The sequence below is a fragment of the Xenopus tropicalis genome, chromosome 6, assembly GCF_000004195.4.
Source record: "Xenopus tropicalis strain Nigerian chromosome 6, UCB_Xtro_10.0, whole genome shotgun sequence".
In the NCBI taxonomy this organism is placed as follows: Eukaryota; Metazoa; Chordata; class Amphibia; order Anura; family Pipidae; genus Xenopus; species Xenopus tropicalis.
This window is the reverse complement of record NC_030682.2, coordinates 31,808,315-31,834,990: the sequence shown is the minus strand read 5'-3', so window position 1 is coordinate 31,834,990 and position 26,676 is coordinate 31,808,315. Positions and strand designations below refer to the sequence as shown.

General features: G+C 42.2%; 1 protein-coding gene across 1 annotated transcript; it reads right to left on the bottom strand.

The window, feature by feature from the left end:
* Nucleotides 1-732: 732 nt before the first annotated feature.
* Nucleotides 733-26,676, bottom strand: grina (glutamate receptor, ionotropic, N-methyl D-aspartate-associated protein 1 (glutamate binding)). The gene is made up of 10 exons (NM_001126613.1): nucleotides 26,629-26,676; nucleotides 22,824-23,137; nucleotides 11,479-11,557; nucleotides 6,642-6,695; nucleotides 5,704-5,794; nucleotides 4,692-4,729; nucleotides 3,593-3,680; nucleotides 2,856-2,945; nucleotides 2,336-2,383; nucleotides 733-1,127 (listed from the first exon to the last, which is right to left on the bottom strand). The coding sequence occupies exons 2-10, from the start codon at nucleotides 23,038-23,040 to the stop codon at nucleotides 972-974; spliced, it is 861 nt and encodes a 286-aa protein (NP_001120085.1). The 5' UTR covers nucleotides 23,041-23,137; nucleotides 26,629-26,676; the 3' UTR covers nucleotides 733-971.

Genomic DNA, 26,676 nt, shown 5'->3' with positions numbered 1-26,676 from the left:
GGGATCCCTGGTTGCACTTACATGGCTACAGCATATGATTAATCTATGGCTTTTGCTTTTTCTGATTCAGCATAATCAAGATCCATAACAGATTAAAAGATTCAAATATATCCTTGTGACATGCTGAACAGCATATAGGTTTGGCCAGATTGGATCCAGTGAACCTGTATTTGCTCAGGCAATGCCTGGCCAGGAACTTTATGGAAAAGAAGGGTAGGTTGTTATGAACCAACTCTGGCATGAAGTCTAACAAAGGAGGGTTTGCAAGGTGATATCTCATCACCCTGTCCCAGAACCCAGCAATTTCCACTCATATTTGGTTGGGGCAGAATTGAAAGTGAGATGTCTGCACATACACCTGTTTACTTGTGAGTAAATAAATAAACGCACTTACTAAAAAGGGACAAAATAATAGAATCTTTGAAAGGTATGCTTACTAATGCACTGCTCTGACCAGTGCCGGGGGGAACATGCCAGACATCTGCACTCTGGATCAGAACATAAACCCTGCAGCTCTATTTGGTGCTACTGCTTTGCAAGCCTTGCTTTAAATGTCCGTCACTCCACTCGCTCAGCTTTGTCCTTCACTAAGTGTCATACATGACACAATCATTCATTTAATGGACATGGGTGGAGCTGACCCAAGCAGAGTGATGGCTTCTTCACTACAGAGCCGCTAATTTACAGTTGCAGATCTACTCCCCTTTGTTTCCTCCCCATCAAGAGTTTCCCTTTAAGAGAAAGAACATCTTTATTAAATAAATAGTTAAAACAGACACAGGAACAAAGTTTCCGCAAATTTAAAAAACTGAACAGTTCAACGAGCTGTAAAAAACCTCTTGTTTCACTCAGGTTAGAGCCTGCTGCACATCTGTGATGCAAAGTGCTGGTTGTGTGCTGGCCGCAGTTATGCAATAAATGTATGTAGGCCCTGCGGCACAATATGTTTCCCCGCAACTGGAGTTTTCCGGTTAATTAGAACCACAGATCCCAAAAATCTGCAGCAGCATGAGGAAAAGATTTATAATGTCCAAGTAGATATTGAGGGCAGCAAAGATATATTCCTCTGGGCTTACTGCATAGCGATGTTTCCCACCAACTATCAACTGCGTGTCCACAACGAGGTACTGCAAAGGAAAATGTTGGTTTACAGTAAAGGTTAAAAAAATAAAGTAGAAAAACTGATTGTGCTCTCCAAAATAAAATCAATAATAGTGTTAACTTTGAGTGCAACTTCCTAGGAACCGTAGCTTCCGGCTATAGAGATGTCAAGTGCAAATACAAAAAGGAAGTCACTCACATTTCAACTGGTGCAAAAAACTGCCTCCGCAAAGGCTTATTGGAGTAATCAGTGAGAAGGATACAGACGTTTCGGGAACCTCGTGTTCCCTTTTGCAATGTAGCATTCCCCCATTGAAAAAGGCAACGTGAGGTTCCCGAAATGTTAGAAAATTAAGGTTATATGATAAAATGTTGGAATACTCACATCCTATGGGAAATGGTGGCCCAGACAAGTCTGTTATGGAGGACTCCCTTACTGTTGTGGAGTCAGTTTGAACAACTAAAACAATTGTTGGCTTTAGGTTTAGTATATTTAGAACCAAATTTGATGCCCTGGGTAATGGGGTTGGGACAAACTTTTGCAAGTGTTTTGCCAGCCTTTTGGTCATGTCTTGTATAATTGTTTGTGGCATAGATTAAGTATGACATAGAGGAGCATTTATTATTAACACTGGCATGATAGGCCCCCTTTTTACAAAGAACTATTAAAACTGGCACACTCTTGTTAAAGGGCTGCCATACATATTCAGAGGTACAGCAGTGTTTTGACACAAAATAATTCACCTTTAAGGCCGTTTATATACTTGTAGGACCTCTACTTACTTGGCCAGCCCCACCATGATAGATTTTTGTGCATACTGAGCATGTAAAGTACACTGAGCATGCACACAGCCTTCAATAAAGGATGAGGAAAGAATGGCAACTTCTTCAGCGACATAGGTCAATATGATAGCTTCCCCATCTGATATCTGATCTAGGGTGATATAGTACCATTTGGGAATGCTAGAAACCTCATGGTAAAGCACCATATTAGTTCATGTATACAATTTCCTTCTGACAAGACTACCTTTCAGTCTGATCCACTGCCTGAAGTGATCAGATCAGCCTAATCAGACCCACCTTGCTAAAGCCCACATATGGTCAGCTGATGACCAAAATGTTTAATCTATAAGTGAGGTATAACATAATTATTCTTACATTAACAATAGGCTAATTTAGGATTTCAATAACATGTATGAGGAAAATTAGATATCCATGCGTGTAACATGCTTACCATTCCAAAGATGAAGGTTCCAATGGATGCATACACTATATTGAGGTACTGAAGAGAATGAAATAAAAAGAGAAAAGATAAATAATAGAGTACTAAGTGAATGGTCGGTACCTGACTGGAGGCAGCAGTTTGAATGTCAAAATGGAAGATGAACATTAAAGGGCCTAAATAGTAATAGAAGCAGCAAAAAATAACCATAAAACTGAAGCTTCACAGTGGATGTATTTTGCTTTGCCAGGGACAGTGGCCCTGACAGCCATATAGCATTTTCAGTTGTGGGCCAGAAAAAAATCAAAAGAGGAAGATTAACAAGATAATAGGTTCATTGGTTAGATATCTGCTCTTAAACAGGTGACCAGTCAATTCTAGTTGCTGAATAAATAGATGTAGGTGGGTATACCTGTAGCAAGCATTGCACCCCCTTGTATGTATCTGATCCTATCCAGCAGCACTACATACAGGATACCCAAATGGAAATGGTATAGTCAGCACTATTAGCAGAAACATATTGTATACTTACCATTGATCTCAGGATTCCGCAGAGTATACCAAAGCACAGAAGCACCAGCAAGGCAACGCACAATCCCCCAGACAGCATGGTAAAGTCCCACTGCAGAGAAGGGCATTGGTTATTATTTTATCTTTTTGTAGATATTAAAAAAAGAAACGTTTACAGGACATCTGTACAAAACATCTTATAAGGGTCTAGTTGTCAGGACTACGATTCTTATAAAAAACACATTAAGCTGAAGACAGAAATGAACAGCTGCTTACTGGTGCCCTATACTGTCCCTGGTTCAATGAATATAAACATTAGGGCTACATTGCATTGTGGGCATTGGGTCAGTTTGCATATTTTCTCACTTACTAGGAACTGCATGCAGTACTTGGGGATGTGATGTAACATTGTTTCTGGAGGCTTTATGCATTGTAGAAATTAGGTTGTAAAGCTGACCATACATTGTCAGATTTGGTCACACACTTTGGCCAGTCCTGATCATACTGTCCACCCATATAGGCATGTTTGGCCAGTCATGCTGCCCCTTTAGGCTGATTATCCTGCGACTGTGCTCAATATAGGATTATCGTCCCTAATAGAATATTTCTGTTGGTCAGGCAGAAGGAAGTGGAGAGTAGCCACATCTCAGCAGTTCCTCTTCACCTTTTTACATCAAAGCAGGGGGTACATCATTTCCTACATATGTTCAGAATTTAGAAGACAGGAATAAATAAGTGGACTATTCTATTTTTTCTTACCTTTGTCTGTAGTGCGAAAATGGTCAGTCCCAATGTAACAACTATTGTGGCGCCACCAGCCCACATTACTGCATCAGCATCAAAAAGTCTGACAAATGGAAATCAAATTATTTCTGATTACTGAATTAAATGAGATCCAATTTCTAGTTATTCACTATACAATGTGATGAGAGGCCAGACAATGTTAAACTGATGGTGAGATCGAACAAGGTCAGTGAGGCTTTTAAGCAGCCTGGGGACAATAAACATTTCATAAAGGGTGGGGCTTGTCCAGCCAGGCCCGTACTGACAATCTGTGGGCTCTGGCAAAGGGGCTGCTCTAAAATGCCCTTGACAGTCACTATTCATTGCGCTGATTGGGGTCTCTTTGGGCCTCTGTGTAATTGAAATGCCAGAGCCTATTTTGAATCCTAGTCCAGGCCTGCATCCAGCCCATGGGTCACTAGCTGGCCATCAATGAACAGAAAGGGGGTCTCCATGCACACTGAAAATCCACAGTTGAATTAAAAAAACAAACATCTCAAATGGCGCTACACATTTCGTGCCCATGACTTAGTCCATGCCCAAACATCTCAAATGGCCCTACACATTTTATACCCTAAGGGCTTAGCCCATGGCTAAGGCACTTAGTCATGGGCTAAGCCCTTAGGGTATGAAACGTGTAGGGCCATTTGAGATGTTTGGGCATGGACTAAGTCATGGGCACGAAATGTGTAGGGCCATTTGAGATGTTTGTTTTTTTAATTCAACTTTAATAAGGAATATTTTTACTTCCACTTGTGGCCCTGTGGATTTTCAATGTGACTGGTGGCTCCTTTTCTACTGCTCAATGATGGTTTTTCCGCCCCTAAGGTGAGGGTCTGGGGCTTGTGCACCTGGACCACCTACTGAATTTGTTAAGTTGATTTATAACAGATACCAGTGGCACTGTTTTTTGTGGTTTGTCACTTGATTTTTAGTGTGCCTAGAGGCCCCCTTTCTCTTGTTCATTGATGGTTTTCCCCTCTTTAAGGTGAGGGTCTGGGGCTTGTGCACCATTTTTGGCACTTTACTACTGAAAGACAAACATTAATCTGACAGTATTTTATAAAACACTTACGCGGCTATGGTTCCAAGCATGCACCCTTCCACTGCAGTCTGGAAATGAGAACAAGTTCAAGTTCCATTATCTTTATTAACAAACATGTTACAACTAGGTGATCAAGTTGTCTGACCTTTGTGGAAATCCCTGTACAGTACAGGTATGGGACCCGTTATCCAGAATAACAGGACATTGGGGTTTTCTGGATAAGGGGTCTATCTGTAATTTGGATCTCCTACCTTAAGTCTGCTAAAAAAAATATTTAAACTGCAATTAAACCCAACAGGATTGTTTTGGCTCCAATAAGAATTAATTATATCTCAGTTGGGATAAAGTACAGGTACTGTTTTATTATTACAGAATTTTTTGCTTATAATGGAGTCTATGGGAGATGGCCTTTACATAATTCGGAACTTTCTGGATAATGGGTTTCTGGATAATGGTCTGATACCTGTACTGCATTATTATAGCAGCTATACAACTAATAGCTTCCAGTAGTAATATAAAGCAGAAATACTACATAGAAAATGTACTGCCCCACAAGCCACTGCTCCTTGCCCTTTTCAGTTTAAGCACCATGTATATGCCCAGGGCGCTCTGTACCCCAATAATACGCACTATGAGTATGCACTAGAAAGGAGGAAAGCATACTCAGAGGAAGACATGTCACATAATGAGAGGAACAGGGTATGTTCTGAGGGAATTTATTTTTTAAATAATTTTTAAAGTCCAAGAGGAAATAATAGTCAATTGTAGCACATAATGTAGCGCACAATTTTACAGATTTGGCTTCCTCCCTGTGCTGATCTTCTGCTGAACACAGTGTGAGCAACTAACTTCTTAATAAACACTTTCAGTGAATGATTACTGCTTTAGTTTCTTCTTACATTCATGCCATTATTTAATTTTAAAATGGCTGCTATACACTGATAAGAGTAAAAAACAATGGGCACAATTTAACTTCAGAGTTTAATTGCCCTTTAAAGGACAGGCATTCTTTCTTTAGATGTGTGTACTGCACAAGACTTACAAATAGTCCAAGGAAGATGAAGTTGTAGGGAACTTTACGCCGTACTTGCTGGCAGCATGCAAGGACTAAAGCCAGAATAATGATTGCAGGGCTGCAGGAGCAACAGAAATGTCTGATTATATAATGCAAAAAAAAAGGTGGTTCATTATACTAAATGCCACCAGTTACTGGAAAACTGAACTTAGATTGCATATTACTGGAGTTAAACAAAACAAGCAGAATTCTCACTGGAGGATCCTTTTGTATCATTTGGCTTGGTGGCCTCAGAGGGCTTGAAAAGGCCCTTTAAGCAATGTGTATAGACTGCAACAAGGTCCTTAATAAGAAAATAGATACTAGAAAAGTATTTCTTAACTGGAATTCTGCTCCTAGGAGAAGAACGCAGCCAGACCCCAGACACAAGTGCTTTAAGGCTCTTACACACGGGTAGTTAGATCTCTCCTGTGTTCCACTGCAGGGGAACGCTAGGCCAAATGCAGACCATTCTTCCAGACCGGGTTGTACTCACTCAGACACATGCAAGTGCAGAATGCAGGAGAGATCAACCACAGGCAAACGCAGGGTAAAACGCATGTGTGGAAAAGCCATATGAATGAATACCTGATGTGGTTTCCGTACTTGTTCAGTGGTATCAATATAAAATTTGCTAAAACGCTAACACCTGTAAGTCAGCTTCACAGAGAGATTTTTTTTTGCATTTGAAAACTGCAAAGGGGCAGAAAAGAAAGGCAAATGATAAAAAAAAAATCAAAAATTAAAAAAACAAAGACTGACTGAAAAGCAGCTAAAAATAAATTATGCTAACATACTGAAAGTCAGCTACCCTTTTGGATATTTATAGTTGTACATCACCCAAGGAAGCAGACTGTGTATTAAAGAAAAATGAGCAATGAGGCACCCTTATAATATCAGCAAATTGTCCAATTGTAAACACTTACCAGAGGGCATATACAATGTATGGATACTCCTGCACCCAGTTCTTCAGTCTTTTCCTGGAATGAATTAAAAAGTGAAATGATGTGTAGTTAAAACAAACACTAATTATTTTGCACTCATGTTTACAAGCAATATAAAAAATACATGAAATGTAAAAACATATCTAGCAGGGGATAAGGATGTGCCCAATCTAGGTTTTGGCCATGCTAGTACTTTTTGCAGGACTGGCCATTTCCTAGTGAGAAATGATGGGGCAGGCTTGCCAGGCAGCCACTTGGGAAAGTGTTCGTATGATTACAAGGCAGCACAATTCAGTCATGCATTCAGTAGGGGAAGCTGCTTTTGGACATTCTGTGGCCTGCCTCTTCTTGGTGTTTATTTCCCCCTGTGCTTTTGTTGCTTTCTAACTCTATTTTTCAGATTTTCTAGTTTTCAGATTTTGTCATTTTACCGACATTTTTTTATGAATTTGCCTTTAGCTCTTAGTAAATCTGTCGGTGCCACCAAACCCAGTCCCACAGCTACATGAGCATTGGGATAAGGATTTTACCAGCAGGATCTTGCATTTCATTTGCCATTTGTCATTTCACTTTGGGGGCATTTCCTGAAGGGTTATTTTACTTTGCCAAGGAAAACTATACATTTTTTTTAGGACAAGCTGGGCTTTCTAATGTTGTCTATACAGGTATCGGACCCCTTATCCGGAAACCCGTTATCCAGAAAGCTCCGAATTACGGAACGCCTGTCTCTCATAGACTCCATTTTAATCAAATAATTCAGAATTTTAAAACTTGATTTCCTTTTTCTCTGTAGTAATAAAACAGTCTCTTGAAATTGATCCCAACTAAGATATAAATAATCCTTATTGGATGCAAAACAATCCTATTGGGGTTAATTAATGTTTTGTTGATTTTTTAGCAGACTTAGGGCTCTGGTACACGGGGAGATTAGTCGCCCGCGGCAAAACTCCCTGCTCGCGGGCGACTAATCTCCCCGAGTTGCCTTCCCTCTGCCATCCCACCGGCGAACATGTAAGTCGCCGGCGGGATGGCAGACGCGGCGGCGCGATTTCGCGCAAATCGCCGAAAAAGACTCGCGAGGGTCTCTAGCCCCTACTGATTACTGGTCAACAGCAATCCCGCCCACACCCCAACATGCCCGGTGAAAAGGGGCCCCAACAGGACTAGGGACCACCGGGTTTTCATCCAGTGCCCTGTTGGGGGCCGGTCCAACCTTGTACCCCAATATCCCAGTTTGGGTGCCAGTGTGCATGTGCTGCTTACCAAGATGGCGACTGGGAACAGCTAAAGGTGGGGGCCAATGCTGTCACACACCTCTGTAGTTCTGGACATGCGATGGGGACACAGGTTAGTTGCGACAAGTGTCAGTGAAGTGATTAAAGGAGACATTTTATATAAAGTTCATTTTCAGTTATAATATTCATCCTCCCTCAAAATGTGAAATGATCCATTATATGAGAGCTGCATACACAACCTCTCTATTCAGAAGCCAGAGTGAAATGAAACATGGGAGTGTCGCTTCAGTCTCCCACAGGAAGTGGTCACAGCACTGACTGACAGGCTTTACTCAACAGCAGCAGGGCACAGTTTTCAAGCAGTTATGGACATAATTGAACCCAAAGGTATTAAAAGCACTTACTTCTAGTTTACATTATTTTACATGGTTTAGTGCATTGTAAAAATGTATGGTATATGTCCCCTTTAAAGAGGGGGAACTGCTGCTAAAACTAAAATTTTGCCTGGGAGGCTTTAATTTTCCTTTAAATAAAAATGAATATATTCACTCAAAATGTTATTACAGGTATTGGACCCCCTATCCGGAAACCCATTATCCAGAAAGTTCCGAATTATGGAAAGCCCATCTCCCATAGACTCCATTTTAATCAAATAACTCAGAAAACTAATTTCCTTTTTCTCTGTAGTAATAAAACAGTATCTTGTAATTGATCCCAACTAAGATATACCGGTAAATAATCCTTATTGGATGCAAAACAATCTTATTGGGTTTAATAAATGTTTTATTGATTTTTTTAGTAGACTTAAGGTATGCAGATCCAAATTACGGAAAGACCCCTTATCCAGAATACCCTTGGTCCCGAGCATTCTGGATAATAGGTCCTATACCTGTATTGCCTCATTCATTAAGCTGAAACTAGCATAACAATGCAAATGTGAGGGGAAAAAACGTTTTTATATAAAACATATCAATTCAACTTTTTGTTTAATCAGTGTTTTACTTGTTTATAAAATGTCAATGAGGCTTTTTGCGCCTATTGTTTTAGGGTTAAAAAGACACCCCCCCCCCCCCCCCCCCCGGGGCTCACTTATCAACTTTCTCAGAGAATGTTGATAAATGGAGGATTCATTCTCCCTACTTATTAAACAGTCCCCCTAGTTATATAGGTCTTGAGCAAACAGCAGGCTTCTCAGTTAGGATACACCAACTGCCACTATGTAGCAAATAAAAAACATCCTATAAGTGGGAGGAGGAAGGATAGCCTAGGGGTAGGGAGACCGCCCTGTGACGACGGGGTTGCAGGTTCAATTCCCTCCTCCGGGGTCCGCCTCGTGACTGCCCTGGGCACGGTCACATAACCTTCCAACGTAAGGATATCAGCCTTTAGAAATAGGCTGGTGGAGCGATGTCCAGATTTTTTTTCAGTGGCTGCATTTACATTTCCCCACAAATCCTCTCTTTGCATTTTCAAGGGAATTGTGCTGTCCATGGCAGCTGAAAGCAACTGTCACAGGAAAAATCTGTTTCTTATCACTGGCAATAAGAAGCCATCTGAAGCTATCTGTTATCCCCTGCTGGTATATGGTACAGGAGATTAAAAAAAAAAAGTGGAGATAGATTTGTGGGATTTTCCACCTAATTCACAAACCTCTATCTCCACTTTTGTGAATTTGTCTTTTAAGCAGACAGTTTTCAGATTTTGTCATTTTCCCACCATGTTTGTTATGAATTTGCCTTTAGCTCTTAGTAAATTTGTCGGTGCCATCAAACCCAGTCCCACATCTACATGAGCCTTGGAATAAGGATTTTACCAGCAGGATTTTGCATTTCATTTGCCATTTCACTTTGGGGGCATTTCCTGAGGGGTAATTTTAGTTTGCACAGGGAAACTATACATCATTTTTTTCAGGACAATCTATCATTTTTTTCTATATTTCTGTGTAATTCCACTTCTGTAACAAGATTTAAGGGTCTAAATACCTTATTCTCTAGCCCCTACTCATTACTGGGCAGCAGCAATCCGGCCCCCACCCCAACATGCCCAGGGAATAGAGCTCCAACTAGGGGACTAGGGCCCACCGGGTTTTTATCCAGTGCCCTGTTGGTGCCAGTCCAATCCTGTACCCCAATATCCCAGTTTGGGTGCCAGTGTGCCTGTGCTGTTTGCTGATCCCCAAGATGGCTGCTGGGAACAGGTTGGGGCCAATGCTGTCAGGCAGCTCTGTAGCTCAGGACATGCTATGGGGGCACAGATAAGTTGCGGAAAGTGTCAGTGAAGTGATTAAAGGGCACTGCTGCTGCTAAAACTAAAAATTTGCCTGGGAGGCTTTACTTTTCCTTTTAATAAAAATGTTTACAATATATTCACACAAAATGTTATTATTGCCTCATTGATTAAGCTAAAATTTGCATAATTATGTAAATGTGAGGTAAAAACTTTTTAGATATAAATTGAACTTTTTTAATCAGTGTTTTACTTGAGGCTTTTTGCACCTATTGTTCTAGGTTTAGACAGAAACTTGTCCCCTAACAATAAGCTGCTAATCCCCATTAATATGTTAACAATCCCCCAATGGGGCCCCTACCTTAGGTGTGAAATGGAGAGTTAGAATTGATCTGACAGAGTTACACTGAGCTTTACTCCATTTTGAAAATGTCGGGGAAAAATGTCGTTAAAATGTTGTATAAATGTCGTTTAAACGACAAATTCACAAAAGTGTCTGTAAACTGTCTTTCTTTCGCCAAAAACGGAAAAGTGGCGGTTGAGTCGGAATTTAGGCGGATTAAGTGTTTTCCACCAGTTTTTCCACCATCCAAGTGATGATACTGAGACAAAATAAAAGTGGAGATAGATTTGTCTATTCACAAATTCACAAACCTCTATCTCCACTTTTGTGACTTTGTCTTTTAAACAGACAGTTTTCAGATTTTGTCATTTTCCCGACATTTTTTTATGAATTTGCCTTTAGCTCTTAGTAAATCTGTCGGTGCCACCAAACCCAGTCCCACAGCTACATGAGCCTTGGAATAAGGATTTTACCAGCAGGATTTTGCATTTCATTTGCCATTTGTCATTTCATTTAGGGGCATTTCCTGAAGGGTTATTTTACTTTGCCAAGGAAAACTATACATCATTTTTTTTTAGGACAAGCTGGGCTTTCTAATGTTGTCTATACAGGTATCGGACCCCTTATCCGGAAACCCGTTATCCAGAAAGCTCCGAATTACGGAACACCATTTTAATCAAATAATTCAGAATTTTAAAACTGATTTCCTTTTTCTCTGTAGTAATAAAACAGTCTCTTGAAATTGATCCCAACTAAGATATAAATAGTCCTTATTGGATGCAAAACAATTGGGGTTAATTAATGTTTTGTTGATTTTTTAGCAGACTTAAAGTATGGAGATCCAAATTATGGAAAGTTCCCTTATCTGAAATATCCTAGGTCCCGAACATTCTGGATGTTAGTGGCATAGTTCACTTTTAAGTTAATTTTACTGTGTTATAGAATGCCTTATTTATAGAAACTATTCAACTGATCTATAACGGTCACAAATATTATAAATATCACAAAATCTTACCAAAAAATAAACATGCAGATAAGTCCAACAGTTAGAGCAAGCTGCATGGCCAAGGTTAGGTAAACCTTTCTGATGAAAGCTGAGGATGAAAGAGATACATTTCTGTTAGATAATGTATTGTTATCTACTACACTAAAAATTCATTAGTTAATTAGATTAGCTGTGTTTGTTGCACTATTATGCTTATGATGAATTTGGGCACTTTGAGCACCATGTTTTTAAGTAGCCCAAAAACGCAGGGCCAAACCAACTGAAACCACTGCCCCATAGGCTAGCGTGAGTATGCTTTTTCAAGCCACTATAGTCTGCAAGTTCTTGCTGTGCAATTTCATGACTGAAGTCTGTTGGCGGGTGGTTTCATGGGATTTGGAGCTGTGTTGGTGCTGTGTGTGGGTTACTTAAATTGCAGCTGAATGTACCCCTTGTTTCATTACCGTTATTATGTGTTTTAAACATTGTCAATAAGACATATCTACTGATCTTTAGTCAGAGTTTCTCTAATATCTTATCCTTAAAGTGTGTTGTTAAAACATGCCAACCATATACCATTCTTAGGGCTCTGGCACACGGGGAAATTAGTCGCCAGCCACAAATCTCCCTGTTCGCGGGCGACTAATCTCCCCAAAATGCCATCCCACCGGCGAAAATGTAAATCACGGGTGGGATGGCATAGGTGGTGGCACGATTACCCTGAAATCGCAGAAGTTTCCTCTCATCGCCGGTGGGATGGCATTTTGGGGTGATTAGTCGCCCGCGAACAAGGAGATTTGTCGCAGGCGACTAATCTCCCCATGTGCCAGAGCCCTTAAAAGTTATCCCCCTATCCTATTTCCTTTCAAGCTATCTTTAATTTTATTATTTCAGGGGGTCACCGACATAAGTAAAGGACTTTGGTAAAATGCAAGTGTTGGTAGTGTGTTGGGGGTATCCTTAATGGAGAAGGCTCTGCGGATTTTTGCAAATAACAAGTTGTCTAATGCCAGGCAGTGTCATTCTGTGGCTACTAAAGCAAATAAAGTGCTGTCTTGTATAAAAAAGGGCGTTGACTCAAGGCATGAGAACATATTTTTGCCCCTTTATAGCTCCCTGGTAAGGCCTCACCTTGAGTATGCAGTGCAGTTTTGGGCTCCAGTCCTTAAGAAGGATATTAATGAGCTGGAGAGAGTGCAGAGACTGCAACTAAACTGGTAAAGGGGATGGAAGATTTAAGTTATGAAATCATTTGGCAATCTTTTGGCCCAAGGGCAAGATAGCACATTAGCACAATATTGTCCACCCAAGGTGGGCATATTGAGGGAAAGATTTGCTCATTTGATGAACGGGGGGTGGGATCACTGAAAGGGGCTGCATTTTAGCTCCTCCAGGACCTGAACTAGGGGAGCGCAGGTACATGCCCAGCTCCCCCCTCACTGTTGCGCCATAGGCACATGCATCTTCTGCTTACCCCTAGTTCCAGCCATGTAACTACCAATAAGAGAAAAAACCTCCTCACTGTTATAACTAGAAAGGGAAGTTTGAGAACAAACTTCATGTTGGGAAGAAAAACGTGAAGTCACGAAATTAAATCTGATCTATTTTTGGCTCTGCCCACTTTTTCTAACCATGGACCCACAGTTATATAGTAAAAACCACTTTGAAAAGTTTGGAGACCCTGGTTTTAATAGTGTCTGAATGGCAGCAATTTAAATTTCCCCACTGTAGTTACCCAGTGACTAACTCTGCAAAGTTTAGGGGCCCTGGGATTAATAGTTAAAGAACGGCAGCAGTTTAAATTTAAACCAATAAAAGTCAATAGGTGAATTGTGATTGGTAGTTGGTGGTTGTGCCCACTTTTTCTAACCTTGAGTCGAAGCCACCCAGTGACAAACAGTGGGCACCCTGGCATTAATAGTGTGAGAATAAGAGCATTCTAAATTTAAATCAATAAAATTCAGTGGATAGAATCTGATTGGCTGTTAGTGGCCCAACCCACTTTTCCTATTTTTGAACTGCAGTCTCCCAGTGACCAACTCTGCAAAGTTTGGGTAAGTAAAAAAAAAAAGTAAATAGGTGAAATGTTATTGGCTGTTGGTGGCTCCGCCCACTTTTTTCTAACTTTGAATTGCAAATACCCAGTGACTAACTCTGGAAAGTTTAACAACCCTGTAATTAATACTTAAATAATGGCATCAGTTTAAATATAAACCAATGAAATTTCACTGGTGGAAATGGATTGGCTCTTGGTGGCTCCGCCCACTTGTTCTAACCCTGAATATGTAGTCAGCCAATGACTGACTGTGCAAAGTTTGGGAACCCTGACATAAATAGTGTGAGAAAGGCAGCATTTTAAATTTAAACCAAAAAAATTCAATAGGTGAAGACTGATTGGCTGTTGGTGGCTCCACCCACTTTTTAAAACCTAAAATGCAGTCCCCTAGTGACCATGGTGTTAATACTGTGAGAATGGCAGCAGGTTGAATTTCCCCATTAAAAATCAATAGGTAAAATCTGATTGGCTGTTGGTGGCTCCGCCCACTTTTTCTACCTCTGAACTGCAGTTACCTGGTGACTAGCTTGGAGACCTTAGTATTAATATTTAAAGAATGGCAGCAGTTTAAATTTAAACATATGAAGGGAAAATCTGATTGGCTGTTGTTGGCCCCGCCTACTTTTCTAAGACAAACTGTGCAGTTTGGGGACCCTGACATTAAACATGAGAATGGCAGCAGTTAAAATTTCCCCACTGATAACAATGAAAGAAATGTGATTGACTTTTGGAGGCCCGCCCACTTTTTCTAACCTTAAGTACGAAGTCCCCCAGTGACTGAATGTGCAAAGTTTGGGGATCCTGGTGTTAATACTGGGAGAATGGCAGCAGGTTGAATTTCCCCATTGAAAGTCAATAGGTAAATCTTATTGGCTGTTTGTGGCTCCGCCCACTTTTTCTAACCTTGAACTGCAGTTACCTGGTGCCTAACTCTGCAGTTTGGGGCCCCGGTGTTATTACTGTGAGAATGGCAGCAGGTTGGATTTCCGCCAAGTCAAAAGGTAAAATATGATTGGCTGTTCACAGCTCCGCCCACTTTTGGGCATCCAACAATCATCACATTTTGATTCAGGCTGACCCCATGACTATGTGATTCAAGTTTGGGGAGTGTAGCCTCAAAGCTGTAAGATTTTCAGCAGTTTCAATTTCCCCATAAAAGTCAATAGGTGAAATTTGATTGGCTGTTGTTGGCCCCTCCCACATGGGGGTCATCCAACAAAAGTCACCATTTTATTCAGGGTGACCCCATTATTAGGTTATTCAAGTTTGGGGGGTGTAGCTGCAAAGCTGTAAGTGTGGCAGCAGTTTGAAAATCTTCCCTGTCAAAGTCAATGGGAAAATTGGGGGGTTCAGAGCGGCGCCACAAAAAAACGGGGGGCGGGATCACTTAGTAAAGCACAAGCAACCTGCTCCGCTATAGGGCGAAGAAGTGTGGAGAGTCTGGGTGTAGGGGGGTAAGGGTAGGAGGAGTAGCGTTAGAGAATGGGGGGCGCTAAGAAGAAGAAGAAGCGGAAGAATAAGCTGAAGTGGAAGAACAGTCTGTGGGGGTTCAACCCAACACAATAAACAAAGAGTTGGGAAAATAAAATGGGATGTAATTCTGTGTAATACACATATTGCACTGTATTTCAGTTGAGGTTTAGATTCTATAAAATAATGAAATAGGGTAACAAATGTGTTACTGATAGAGAGATAAAAGACTGAGAGAGAGACTGATAGACAGACAGACATAAATAGACATAAACAGACACAGACAAACATAGACAGACATAGACATATACAGACAGACACAGACTGAAAGACGTATATAAACTGAGAGCCAGATCCCTTGGGCCGTATGGTGGCTCAGTGCGTAGCACTGCAGCCTTGCGTGCTGGAGACCTGAGTTCAGTTCCGAGCAGGACACTTCATGCCGCGTATGGAGTCTCTATGTCCTCCCCGTGCGGGCAGTGGGCTGCGCCCCCACAGCACAAAGACATAAGTTGCCAGTTACAGTTCCGGGAGTTGGCCGCTCCCAAGTTTTTTATGTGCAGTCAAAGAGTAGTTTTGTCACATATTAAAGCCAAGCGCCCTAAGTCATTAGGTCCATTGCAATTTACCTATTGCCCCAATTCATCTACGGGGGAGGCCATTATTGCTGCTCTCCATCTTTCTTTGTCTCATTTGGACAAAACAAAATACTTATGTAAGGATGCTGTTTATTGATTTTAGTTCTGCTTTTAACTCATTCACTCTCACACACTAAAGCAGAGCCATTTTCTGAGCCAGCCTCACTCTCACACAGCATCATGTGACCAGGCTGGGGCTCAGAGAAGATACAAGGGAACAAGTTTCAGGCTGCAGCAACTGCCAGAGAGACGGCCAGTATTATCAGGAGAGAGACCCAGAATCAGCACAAGCTGAGATCTTAAACACCTGTAGGGATCCCCAGAATTGGGCCCCTTAGGGGGGTTCCCATTTAGACAGGCACTAGAGGGTGGCCTCATGGGATTTGGACACCTAAAGGTGGTCCTAGATGTTTTTGTGCATTTTTTTTTGTGCATTTCTCACCAGCAACCACTAGATGGGGTGCTGGGATATAAAAGGGCATGCAGCCATGTTCTGTGAGATGAGTGTGGGGATTACCTCTGGACGGAGGTGCTCCATATAGTAAGGTTGAGTAAGCAGTTTCCATGTGATAGGACCCTTTAGGAGTGCCATGTAGGAAGATTTAGTAAGAATGGGCCGACATTGCCCCACCAGGAGTGTAGAGGGGTTAAGACCCCCCAGCATTACATCAGCTGGAAAATCAGGGCATACAGTGGTTAGGCAAGAGGGAGAGAGTCCCTGCTAGATGGGAGAGTCCTAATCAAAGGAGCCTGGGTGTGAGTACCGGGGTGAGTCTTTGTGGAGGGTCAGCCTGGCGTGAGTATCGGGGCGAGCCCTATGAGAGGGTCTCTTGGCGAGAGTACTGGGGGGAGCTCCTAGATAAGATCATCTGGCGAGAGTACCGTGGGTACCCCTTTGAGAGAGGTTCTCTACGAGTGGAGAAATGGTGGATGTGCCCTGACTGCATGTATTACACTCCTGGAGAGGTCTGCCCAAATAAAGATGTTTCATCATATACCTCGGTGTTCAGCTTATTCATACCCAGGACCACTACCCAAGCCGGTAAGAAGTTACCCCAGGGAGGGGCAAAACTACCCTGGGTGGAGGCACGCCATTGCTGGGAAAGTACCTGTCCTCCATAGTAAGCGGGGCTCAGGGCTCCTGTCGCGCCAAGCAATAGCAGTAGCAGCACTGAATCTGCAAAAGTGGGCTACACACCATTATGGCAACCTGGGGCACTTGTACTTGCCCTGTTTGAGTAGGGAATTCTGGGGGGCAAGTGCCTCCCTTACTGTGAATGCCAATGCTGCTGACAGTAAAAAACCATAAGAAATAAACAAAGAGTTGGGGAAATAGCATAGGACATTATAGGCATATATCATCCCTGAGATTGTGGAAAAGCTTCTTTCCCTATAGTAACATAGTAAGTTGGGTTGAAAAAAGACATACGTCCATCAAGTTCAACCATAATGCCTATACCTAACCTGCCTAACTACAAGTTGATCCAGAGGAAGGCAAAAAACCCCATCTGAAGCCTCTCTAATTTGCCTCAGAGGGGAAAAAATTCCTTCCTGACTCCAAGATGGCAATCGGACCAGTCCCTGTATCAACTTGTACTAAGAGCTATCTCCCATAACCGTGTATTCCCTCACTTGCTAAGAATCCATCCAGCCCCTTCTTAAAGCTATATAATGTATCAGCCAGTACGACTGATTCGGGGAGGGAATTCCACAACTTCACAGCTCTCACTGTAAAAAATCCTTTCCGAATATTTAAATGGAACCTCCCTTCTTCTAAACGGAGTGGGTGCCCTCGTGTCCGTTGGAAGGACCTACTGGTAAATAAAACATTAGAGAGGTTATTATATGATCCCCTTATATATTTATACATAGTTATCATGTCACCTCTTAAGCGCCTCTTCTCCAGTGTAAACAGACCCAACTTGGCCAGTCTTTCTTCATAACCGAGACTTTCCATACCCTTTACCAGCTTAGTTGCCCTTCTCTGGACCCTCTCTAGCTCAATAATGTCCCGTTTGAGCACTGGAGACCAAAACTGAACAGCATATTCTAGATGGGGCCTTACCAGTGCTCTGTAAAGGGGAAGAATAACCCCCTCCTCCCGTGAATCTATACCCCTTTTAATACAGCTCAGAACCTTGTTTGCCCTTGCAGCTGCTGCCTGGCATTGCTTGCTACAGCCAAGTTTATTATCTACAAGGACTCCAAGATCCTTCTCCATTATGGATTTGCCTAGTGCAGTCCCATTAAGGTTATACGGGGCTTGCATATTTTTACATCCCAGGTGCATGACCTTACATTTATCCACATTAAATCTCATCTGCCACTTAGCTGCCCAGATTGCCAGTTGGTCAAGATCCTGCTGCAGGGATGTCACATCCTGGATAGAATTGACTGGTCTGCAGAGTTTTGTGTCATCTGCAAACACTGATACATTACTCATAATACCCTCCCCTAAGTCATTTATGAACAAATTAAACAAAAGTGGACCCAGTACAGAACCCTGAGGGACCCCACTGAGAACCTTACTCCAAGTAGAGAATGTGCCATTAACAACCACCCTCTGTACCCGATCCTGTAGCCAGTTTTCTATCCATGTGCAAACGACTTCACTAAGACCAATAGACCTTAGCTTAGAAAGCAGTCGTTTGTGGGGAACGGTATCAAATGCTTTGGCAAAATCCAAATAGATTATATCTACTGCATCCCCACTGTCCAGCTTCTTACTTACCTCATCATAAAAAGCAATTAAATTGGTCTGACATGACCTGTCCTTCATAAAGCCATGCTGATTACTGCTCATAATGCCATTCTCCACTACATAATTTTGAATGTGATCCCTTAACAAGCCTTCAAATAACTTGCCCACCACGGATGTCAAACTTACAGGCCTATAATTGCCAGGCTGAGATCTTATTCCCTTTTTAAATATGGGAGTGACATTCGCCTTCTTCCAATCACTAGGTACCATACCTGATGAAAGAGAGTCTGAGAATATCAGAAACAAGGGCCACTGCAATTCTGCCCCTAGCTCTCTCAGTACCCGAGGGTGTATTCCATCTGGCCCAGGTGCCTTGTTTACATTTATCGTGTGTAACCCTTTAAGCACCATATCCTGTGCCAACCACTGTGTAGTTGGAGCTGAGGCAACAGTGAAGCTATTGGGTGAGACTTGGCCCACTGGCTCCTCTACTGTATACACAGAAGAAAAGAACTGGTTAAGCACATCTGCCTTTTCTGTATCCGCTGTAACCATATTGTTATTATAACTCAATGGGGCCACACCCTCAACCTGCATCTTTTACTATTAATATACTTAAAAAACTTTTTGGGGTTAGTCTTGGCCTCGGCCGCGATGCGCTCCTCATTTTCTATCTTTGCCTTCCGGATTGCTGTTTTACAACACTTGTTATAGTGTTTATATTCATTAAACGCAGCTACTGTCCCCTCTGACTTATATTTCTTAAAAGCTTTCCTTTTTTCCCTATTAACTTCTTTACCTCAGAGTTAAGCCACATAGGGTGATTCTTAACACTTCTACTTTTTCTTATTAATGGAATGAATTGAGAACAGTAATGATTTAATATCATTTTAAATGACAACCATTTCTGCTCTGTATTTTTATCAGAAAACATAATGCCCCAATCTATGCCCTGAAGCGCTGCCCTTAAGGAGCTAAAATTTGCCTTCCTAAAATTCAGTGTCTTTGTTGCCCCCGTGTAAATTTGTTTCCTGCACCAAACATCAAATGAAATAACATTATGGTCACTATTACCCAGGGGTTCAACCACTTGCACATTTGCTATACGTTCTGTGAGACTTATTAATACAAAGCTGTTTTATATAATTAAAAAAAAAAAGGGATGTCATTCTGTGTAATACACATATTCCACTCAGGAACTGTGTTTCAGTTGAGGTTCAGGTTGTATAAAATAATGAAATAGGGCAGCAAATGTGTTACTCCTAAACTGATACACTGAGAGATATAGACAAACTAAGAGAGAGAGAGAGAGACATAGATGGACATAGACTGACAGACATAGACAAACAGAGAGGCACATTTCTTTGCTCCTCATCTTTCTTTGTCTCATTTGGATAAAACAAAATACTTTTGTAAGGATGTTGTTTATTGATTTTAGTTCTGCTTTTAACACTGTTATTTAAGGGCTCTGGCACACAGGGAGATTAGTTGCCTGCGACAAATCACGGAAGTTTCCTCTCGAGGCAACTTGCGCGATTTCACTGAAATCGCGCCGCCGCGTATGCCATTCCACCGGTGACTTCCATTTTCTAACCTTGAGTACGAAGTCACCCAGTGACTGACTGTGCAAAGTTTGGGGATCCTTGTGTTAATACTGTGAGAATGGCAGCAGGTTGACTTCCCGCCAAGTCAATAGGTAAAATCTGATTAGCTGCTCACAGTTCCGCCCACTTTTGGGCATACAACAATCATCATATTTTCATTCAGGCTGACTCCATGACCATGTGATTCAAGTTTGGGGAGTGTAGCCTCAAACCTGTAAGATTGCCAAATTCAATGGGAAAATTGGGGGTTTGGAGCGGCGCCACAAAAAGACGGGGGGCGGGATCACTTAGAAAAGCACAAACAACCTGCTCCGCTATAGGGCGAAGAAGTGTGGGGAGTTTGGGTGTTGTACCCCTAAAACTATAGGAGGAGTAGCGTTTAGAAAATGGGGGGGGCGCTAAGAATAAGAAGAAGCGGAAGAATAAGCCAAAGTCGAAGAACAGTCTGTGGGGTTTTCAACCCAACATAATTACATTTATCAAACATTATTTATATAGTAATTCAAGTATTATAGCGAGGAGGTAGTTTTCTTATTTTCTGCTATATCAATAGCAGATTTACAGTATTGGACTGGCCTGCTAGCAGACCAGGCTTTTCCCATTGCTTGAGTGGGCTCGTTGTCCTTTCTGAAGCATAAATCATTAACTCTATTATACATTTTCAAGGTTCTGCTTGTGTTTTCCCAGCATGGAGAAAGATAGAATAGAGTTCATTTGGAATTCTGTGATAAGTCAGGGAAAAAGCATAGAGAAGCATAACAATCCAGGGAGCCTTTTGGTTATATAGGGCTGCCAGAGTGAGTTTCTAAGGAAGAATTAGGACAGTGTAAATGGGAAGGCAAGAATGAATAGATTCTCCAACCAACTGTAAACAGCATGGGGATAGAGAGGTTTGTCCTACACACTGTATCCACAGCATTGGTCTGGCCTGTTACTAAGCGTTCACTAGCAATAATGCAACAAACAGAACAGCACAGATGCCCACATAGTCCTGAATCTTTTTTTTGAAAGCTGCTACACTAGTTGCTGTGATATCTCTGTATATAATATATTTACCATAGACTCCAGCAAACTGGTATGAAGCAGGGATATTGTTTTTATGTTTTGTTAGTTGTGAGTACCATCTTGGCTATATTAATCAGCTACATTTGAACAATCGCTCAAACATAGGGATACCACTGTATTTTGTTTTGTTTTTTTAAAGAAAAACTTTTATGGCTCTTGCTGGCGTCAGATTTAAATACACTGCTCAAAAAAATAAAGGGAACACAAAAATAAGACATCCTAGATCTGAATGAATGAAATATTCTTATTAAATACTTAGTTCTTTACATAGTTGAATGTGCTGACATCAAAATCACACAAAAATTATCAATGGAAATCAAATTTATCAACCCATGGAGGTCTGGATTTGGAGTCACACTTAAAATTAAAGAGGAAAAAAACACTACAGGCTGATCCAACTTTGATGTAATGTCCTTAAAACAAGTCAAAATAAGGCTCAGTAGTGTGTGTGGCCTCCACGTGCCTGTATGGCCTCCCTACAACGCCTGGGCATGCTCCTGATGAGGTGGCAGATGGTCTCCTGAGGGATCTCCTTCTAGGACTAAAGCCTCCACCAACTCCTGGACAGTCTGTGGTGCAACGTGGCGTTGGTGGATGGAGCGAGACATGATGTCCCAGATGTGCTCAATTGGATTCAAGTCTGGGGAACGGGCGGGCCAGTCCATAGCATCAATGCCTTCGTCTTGCAGGAACTGCTGACACACTCCCGCCACATGAGGTCTACCATTGTCTTGCATTAGGAGGAACCCAGGGCCAGCCACACCAGCATATGGTCTCACAAGGGGTCTGAGGATCTCATCTCGGTACCTAATGATAGTCAGCCTGCCTCTGGCGAGCACATGGAGGGCTGTGCGCCCCCCCAAAGAAATGCCACCCCACATCATTACTGACCCACTGCCAAACCGGTCAAGCTGGAGGATGTTACAGGCAGCAGAACGTTCTCCACGGCATCTCCAGACTCCGTCACGTCACGTCACGTCAGTGTGAACCTGCTTTCATCTGTGGAGAGCCCAGGGCGCCAGTGGCGAATTTGCCAATCTTGGGGTTCTCTGGCAAATGTCAAACGTCCTGCACTGTGTTGGGCTGTAAGCACAACCCCCACCTGTGGACGTTGGGCACTCATACCACCCTTATGGAGTCTGTTTCTGACCGTTTGAGCAGACACATGCACATTTGTGGCCCGCTTGAGGTCATTTTGCAGGGCTCTGGCAGTGCTCCTCCTGTTCCTCCTTGCACAAAGGCGGAGGTAGTGGTCCTGCTGCTGGGTTATTGCCCTCCTACGGCCTCCTCCACGTCTCCTGATGTACTGGCCTGTCTCCTGGTAGCGCCTCCATGCTCTGGACACTACGCTGACAGACACAGCAAACCTTCTTGCCACAGCTCGCATTGATATGCCATCCTGGATGAGCTGCACTACATGAGCTATTTGTGTGGGTTGTAGACTCCATCTCATGCTACTACTAGAGTAAAAGCACCGCCAGCATTCAAACGTGACCAAAACATTAGCCAGAAAGCATAGGAACTAAGAAGTGCTCTGTGGTCACCACCTGCAGAACCACTCCTTTATTGGGGATGTCTTGCTAATTGCCTATAATTTCTACCTGTTGTCTATTCCATTCGCACAACAGCATGTGAAATTGATTGTCAATCAGTGTTGCTACCTAAGTGGATAGTTTGATTTCACAGAAGTGTGATTGACTTGGAGTTACATTGTGTTGTTTAAGTGTTCCCTTTTTTTTTGAGCAGTGTATATATATTATATTTATAGTGGTTGGTTTTATTTGTTTAGATTGAGCCTCCCTAAATTGTCATTATTCTCTGCATATACCTGCACAACTTACCTCTTCTGATTGCACTCTCAGAGAAAGGGCTGCTGCCCACCACACCAAAGGTGTACTCTGGAGGGCCAGCTTCTGCATCATGCTCAGGGTAGCTGTTTGCTTCCAGGAAGATCTGAGAAGATGGGTTGTTAATTTGGGCATTTAGTGCTGCTGGATCTTGTTCACTGTAACTAGGAGGAGGAGGCATGTAAACTGGGACTGACGGACCACCCCCCATAGCTGGCGGATACAGTGGATTCTGAGAATAACCATAATTTGGTTGGGTGCTGCTGAGGTTCTCCCCACTCTTCTCCATTTGTTGTGCTTCCTTTTACCTAATAAAATAAAAGAGATCCAATTATTTCCTGACACTGAACAAACACATGTGCCAAGTCTTCTTACATAGTAAATCTGGGTTAAAAAAAAGACAAAGCTTCAACTTAGCACTAGATCCACTACAGTACTTAAACATCTTCTTTTGAAATACATATTTCAAAGGCCTTCCTGTGGGATGCATTCATCATAAAAAAATAGCATTCACAGATAATTATGGAAAAATGGCACGTTTGACATTTCTAGGTAAGGCTTATCTTTTGAAAAATTTAGCATTTCCCCAAATTACTTAATTACAAACTTCATATGCTGCAAACTTCAGAGCTCAAGTTAGTAAATAAAATATTCTGGGAATTCACAAGGGGGGGACCACCCTGGATTGCTATTGCTGTTTAAACTCCAGCAACTAGAAGTAAATGGTATAAATTTTCCAAATGTAAGAGAAAATAATGAGACGGCTCTTTAGCTGGAGATTGGATTTATAACACTAAAGGTGGCCATACATGCACCGATATTATCGTACGAAACCTCGTTTCGTACGATAATCGGTGCGTGTATGGTATGTCAGCGAGCCGACCGATGTCGCAGGAAGCTGCTGAAATCGGTCTGCTCGTCGATCGGCCAGGTTAGAAAATTTTGATCGGGCGCCATAGAAGGCGCCTGACCAAAATTCTCCCTTCAGAGCTGAATCGGCAGAAGGAGGTAGAAATCCTATTGTTTCTACCTCCTTACCTGCCGATTCAGCCCTGAATGGTGTGTGGCGGATCTGACGATGTTTCGTGCGACCGATGGTCGTACGAAACATCATCAGATCGCCACGTGTATGGCCAGCTTAACACATTCTCAGATAAAGAATATAATCTAATGGGAACACCACACCGAAATTCCCTACTCTATTCTCCACCTAATGAACAGATGTCTATTCAAAAATCCAGTTCCACTTTCCACTGCATACATTTACAACCCAAGATCCTAGTAGCGACTCTCTAACCCAGTGATCCCCAACCAGTGGCTCGTGAGTAACATGTTGCTCCCCAACCCTTGCATGTTGCTCCCAGGGGCCTCAAAGCAGGTGCTTTTTCTTGAATTTCTGGCTTGGAGGCAAGTTTTAGTTGCATAAAACCCAGTGTAAAGCCAAACAGAGCCTCCTATAGGCTGCCAGTCCACATAGGGGCTACCAAATAGCCAATTATAGCTCTTATATGCACCCCCGGGAACCTTTTTCATACTTGTGTTGGTCCCAAACACTTTTTCCATTTGAATGTGGCTCACAGGTATAAAAGGTTGGGGGATCCCTGCTCTAACCTGAGCAGGGTCGGACTGGGCCGCCGGTGACCCATCCATTACCTGCGCTCCCCCTGCCCAACCGCGAGTTAAATTTACGCGCTCAGGGGAGGACATCGGGTGGGGGGCCCCTACGAGGGGGGGCGGTGTGGGTGGGCCCTTCACCCCCCAGTCCGACCCTGAACCTGAGGGTTCAGAGGATAAAGGCTTTCCTTTAACTAAGGCCTGCACAAATGACCCAATTCCTTTTTATGCTTTCATTAGATTGTACCAGAACCTTTGTTTAGGGGACCCCTTAGGCCAAAAACTTCCAATTTTATTCCTGATATAAAATGAAGAATGCTAACTACTTTTTTCTCGTGCAGAGTTCAAGTGAAAACACTTAATGCGTCTTCTTGTACTTTTCTATTACTTCATTTTCCAGCCTCTCATCTCAGTCTGCTCGCTAGAATAAATTGGATCCTAGCAGCTAGATAGAAGCTAAAAATTTCAGTCTGGACAGGTGCTGAACAAAATAGACAAATAATTTAAAAAGAAAGAAACAAAAAATGTTAATAAAAGACCAATTGCAAATTATCTTAAAATAACACTGTGTACATTATACTAAAAGTTAATTTAACCCACCCTTTTATAAAAAATGACCCTTAAAAAACACTGAAATGCATTCTCCATGAAGTTGTAACACTTATGCAAGAAATCACATGCAGGAAATTAGGAAATGAGATAAAGTCAGTACAGGAATTAGGTTAATATTAACCCACACAATACACTTGAACTGCAACATTATTAACAAATAGCCCATTACTATTACTGTATAAATAATAGTGTGCAAAGGCTTCCTAAATAAGCAAGTTTATTTGATTTGTTTCAAGAAAACTGAACTGTATTTCGATTGTGCTGGTTAATTTTAACTTTTCTTATCTCTCCCAACCTGCTAGTCTATTCACCTTTTCACTAGCAAAGGTTGCAGCGCTCTCTGAACTGAGACATTGCTCTCTATTACTTCAAGAGGCAATTTCAGCTGCAGCCTAAGGGTTAGGGCAGTGGCAGATGGAGAGATTAGTTGCCCCTCGCCCCTTCGTTGCCGCAGGCAACTAATCTCCCATCCCACCGGCAAGAATGTAAATCGCCAGTGGGATGGCATACGTGTCGCTACAATTTCCCAAAGTTGCCTTGAGAGGAAACTTTGGGTGACTGGGAAATCGCAGTGACGCGTATGCCATCCCACTGGCAATTTACATTCTTGGCATTGAAGGGAGATTAGTCGCCCCGTGGCCACTGCCCTTATGGCACACAGGGAGATTTGTTGTTTGGGGAAATCTGCATTAACCATGGGTGACAAATCTCCCAGTCGTGTAGCTCTGATTCCACCAACCCACTCCACTCATTGCTATTTTTTTCCCTGGAAACCAATGTTTTCAACAGGCCCAGACTGGCTGCAGATTCTGAAAAATGCCAGGGATTGCTGTATGATGCCATAGACAGTCATTATTAATTGGACTGTTGGGTGGGGGGAGGGTGCTATTTGCACAAATCCTAGTCTGAACCTGGTTTTTATCTTGCTTCGTGACAAATACGCCTTCAGAGTACCCAGAGGAAACCCATACAAGTACTGGGAGAACGTACCAACTTGTACTAGCTGATAGTGCCCTGGCTTATTGCTGCAATCGGACAGGTTTGAACATTCCATCAGGAAAAGAAGTGCATTGCCTTGTTGATACGGTTCTCATCTAGACATGATGAGATGATATGTCCTCGCTGGACATACCAAGGAAAGATATGTTCATTTGGTGACCTCTCAAACTGAGTGGATCTTTTAATGTATCTCCAGCTTTAGGCAGCAGAGCTAACCTTTGCAACAGTTGTGCCTATCTGTAATCTGTAATCAGCTTGAAAAAGGAACTAAAATGTTCTGAAAGCTTGCTATGGTTATCTTAGTTAGCCAATAAAGGTATCACCTTTATTCCACTTTTGTTATTTTTTATTTCAAAAGGGTTACCCTGTAAACATTTACACCCAAATACAAACGCTGGGAAGCATTTATAAACCCTTTAGTCTGACACAGTTCCCTAAAGCACCTAAATAAGCTAAAGCAGTTAATTAGGGCAGAAGTAACTATTATTTTTGTACTTGTATTATTATACTAGGAAACATAACGTACAGACAAGCATGTGGTAGGGCACAAAGATGCCAGGGGACAAGCACTTACCTATTGCCTCTGTGTCCCTGTACTTTCTTCCTATGGCACACACTTCAG

Excerpts from the sequence above, each read along its gene's own strand:
- grina (NM_001126613.1), bottom strand. The coding sequence starts at position 23,040 with ATGGGGGGTGGTCCGTCAGTCCCAGTTTACATGCCTCCTCCTCCTAGT. Across the intron at positions 11,558-22,823 it reads TGAGAGTGCAATCAGAAGAG|CTTTCATCAGAAAGGTTTAC; the intron begins GTAAGTTGTGCA and ends TTTCATCCTCAG. Across the intron at positions 3,681-4,691 it reads ATGCTTGGAACCATAGCCGC|ACTTTTTGATGCTGATGCAG; the intron begins GTAAGTGTTTTA and ends TCCATTTGTCAG.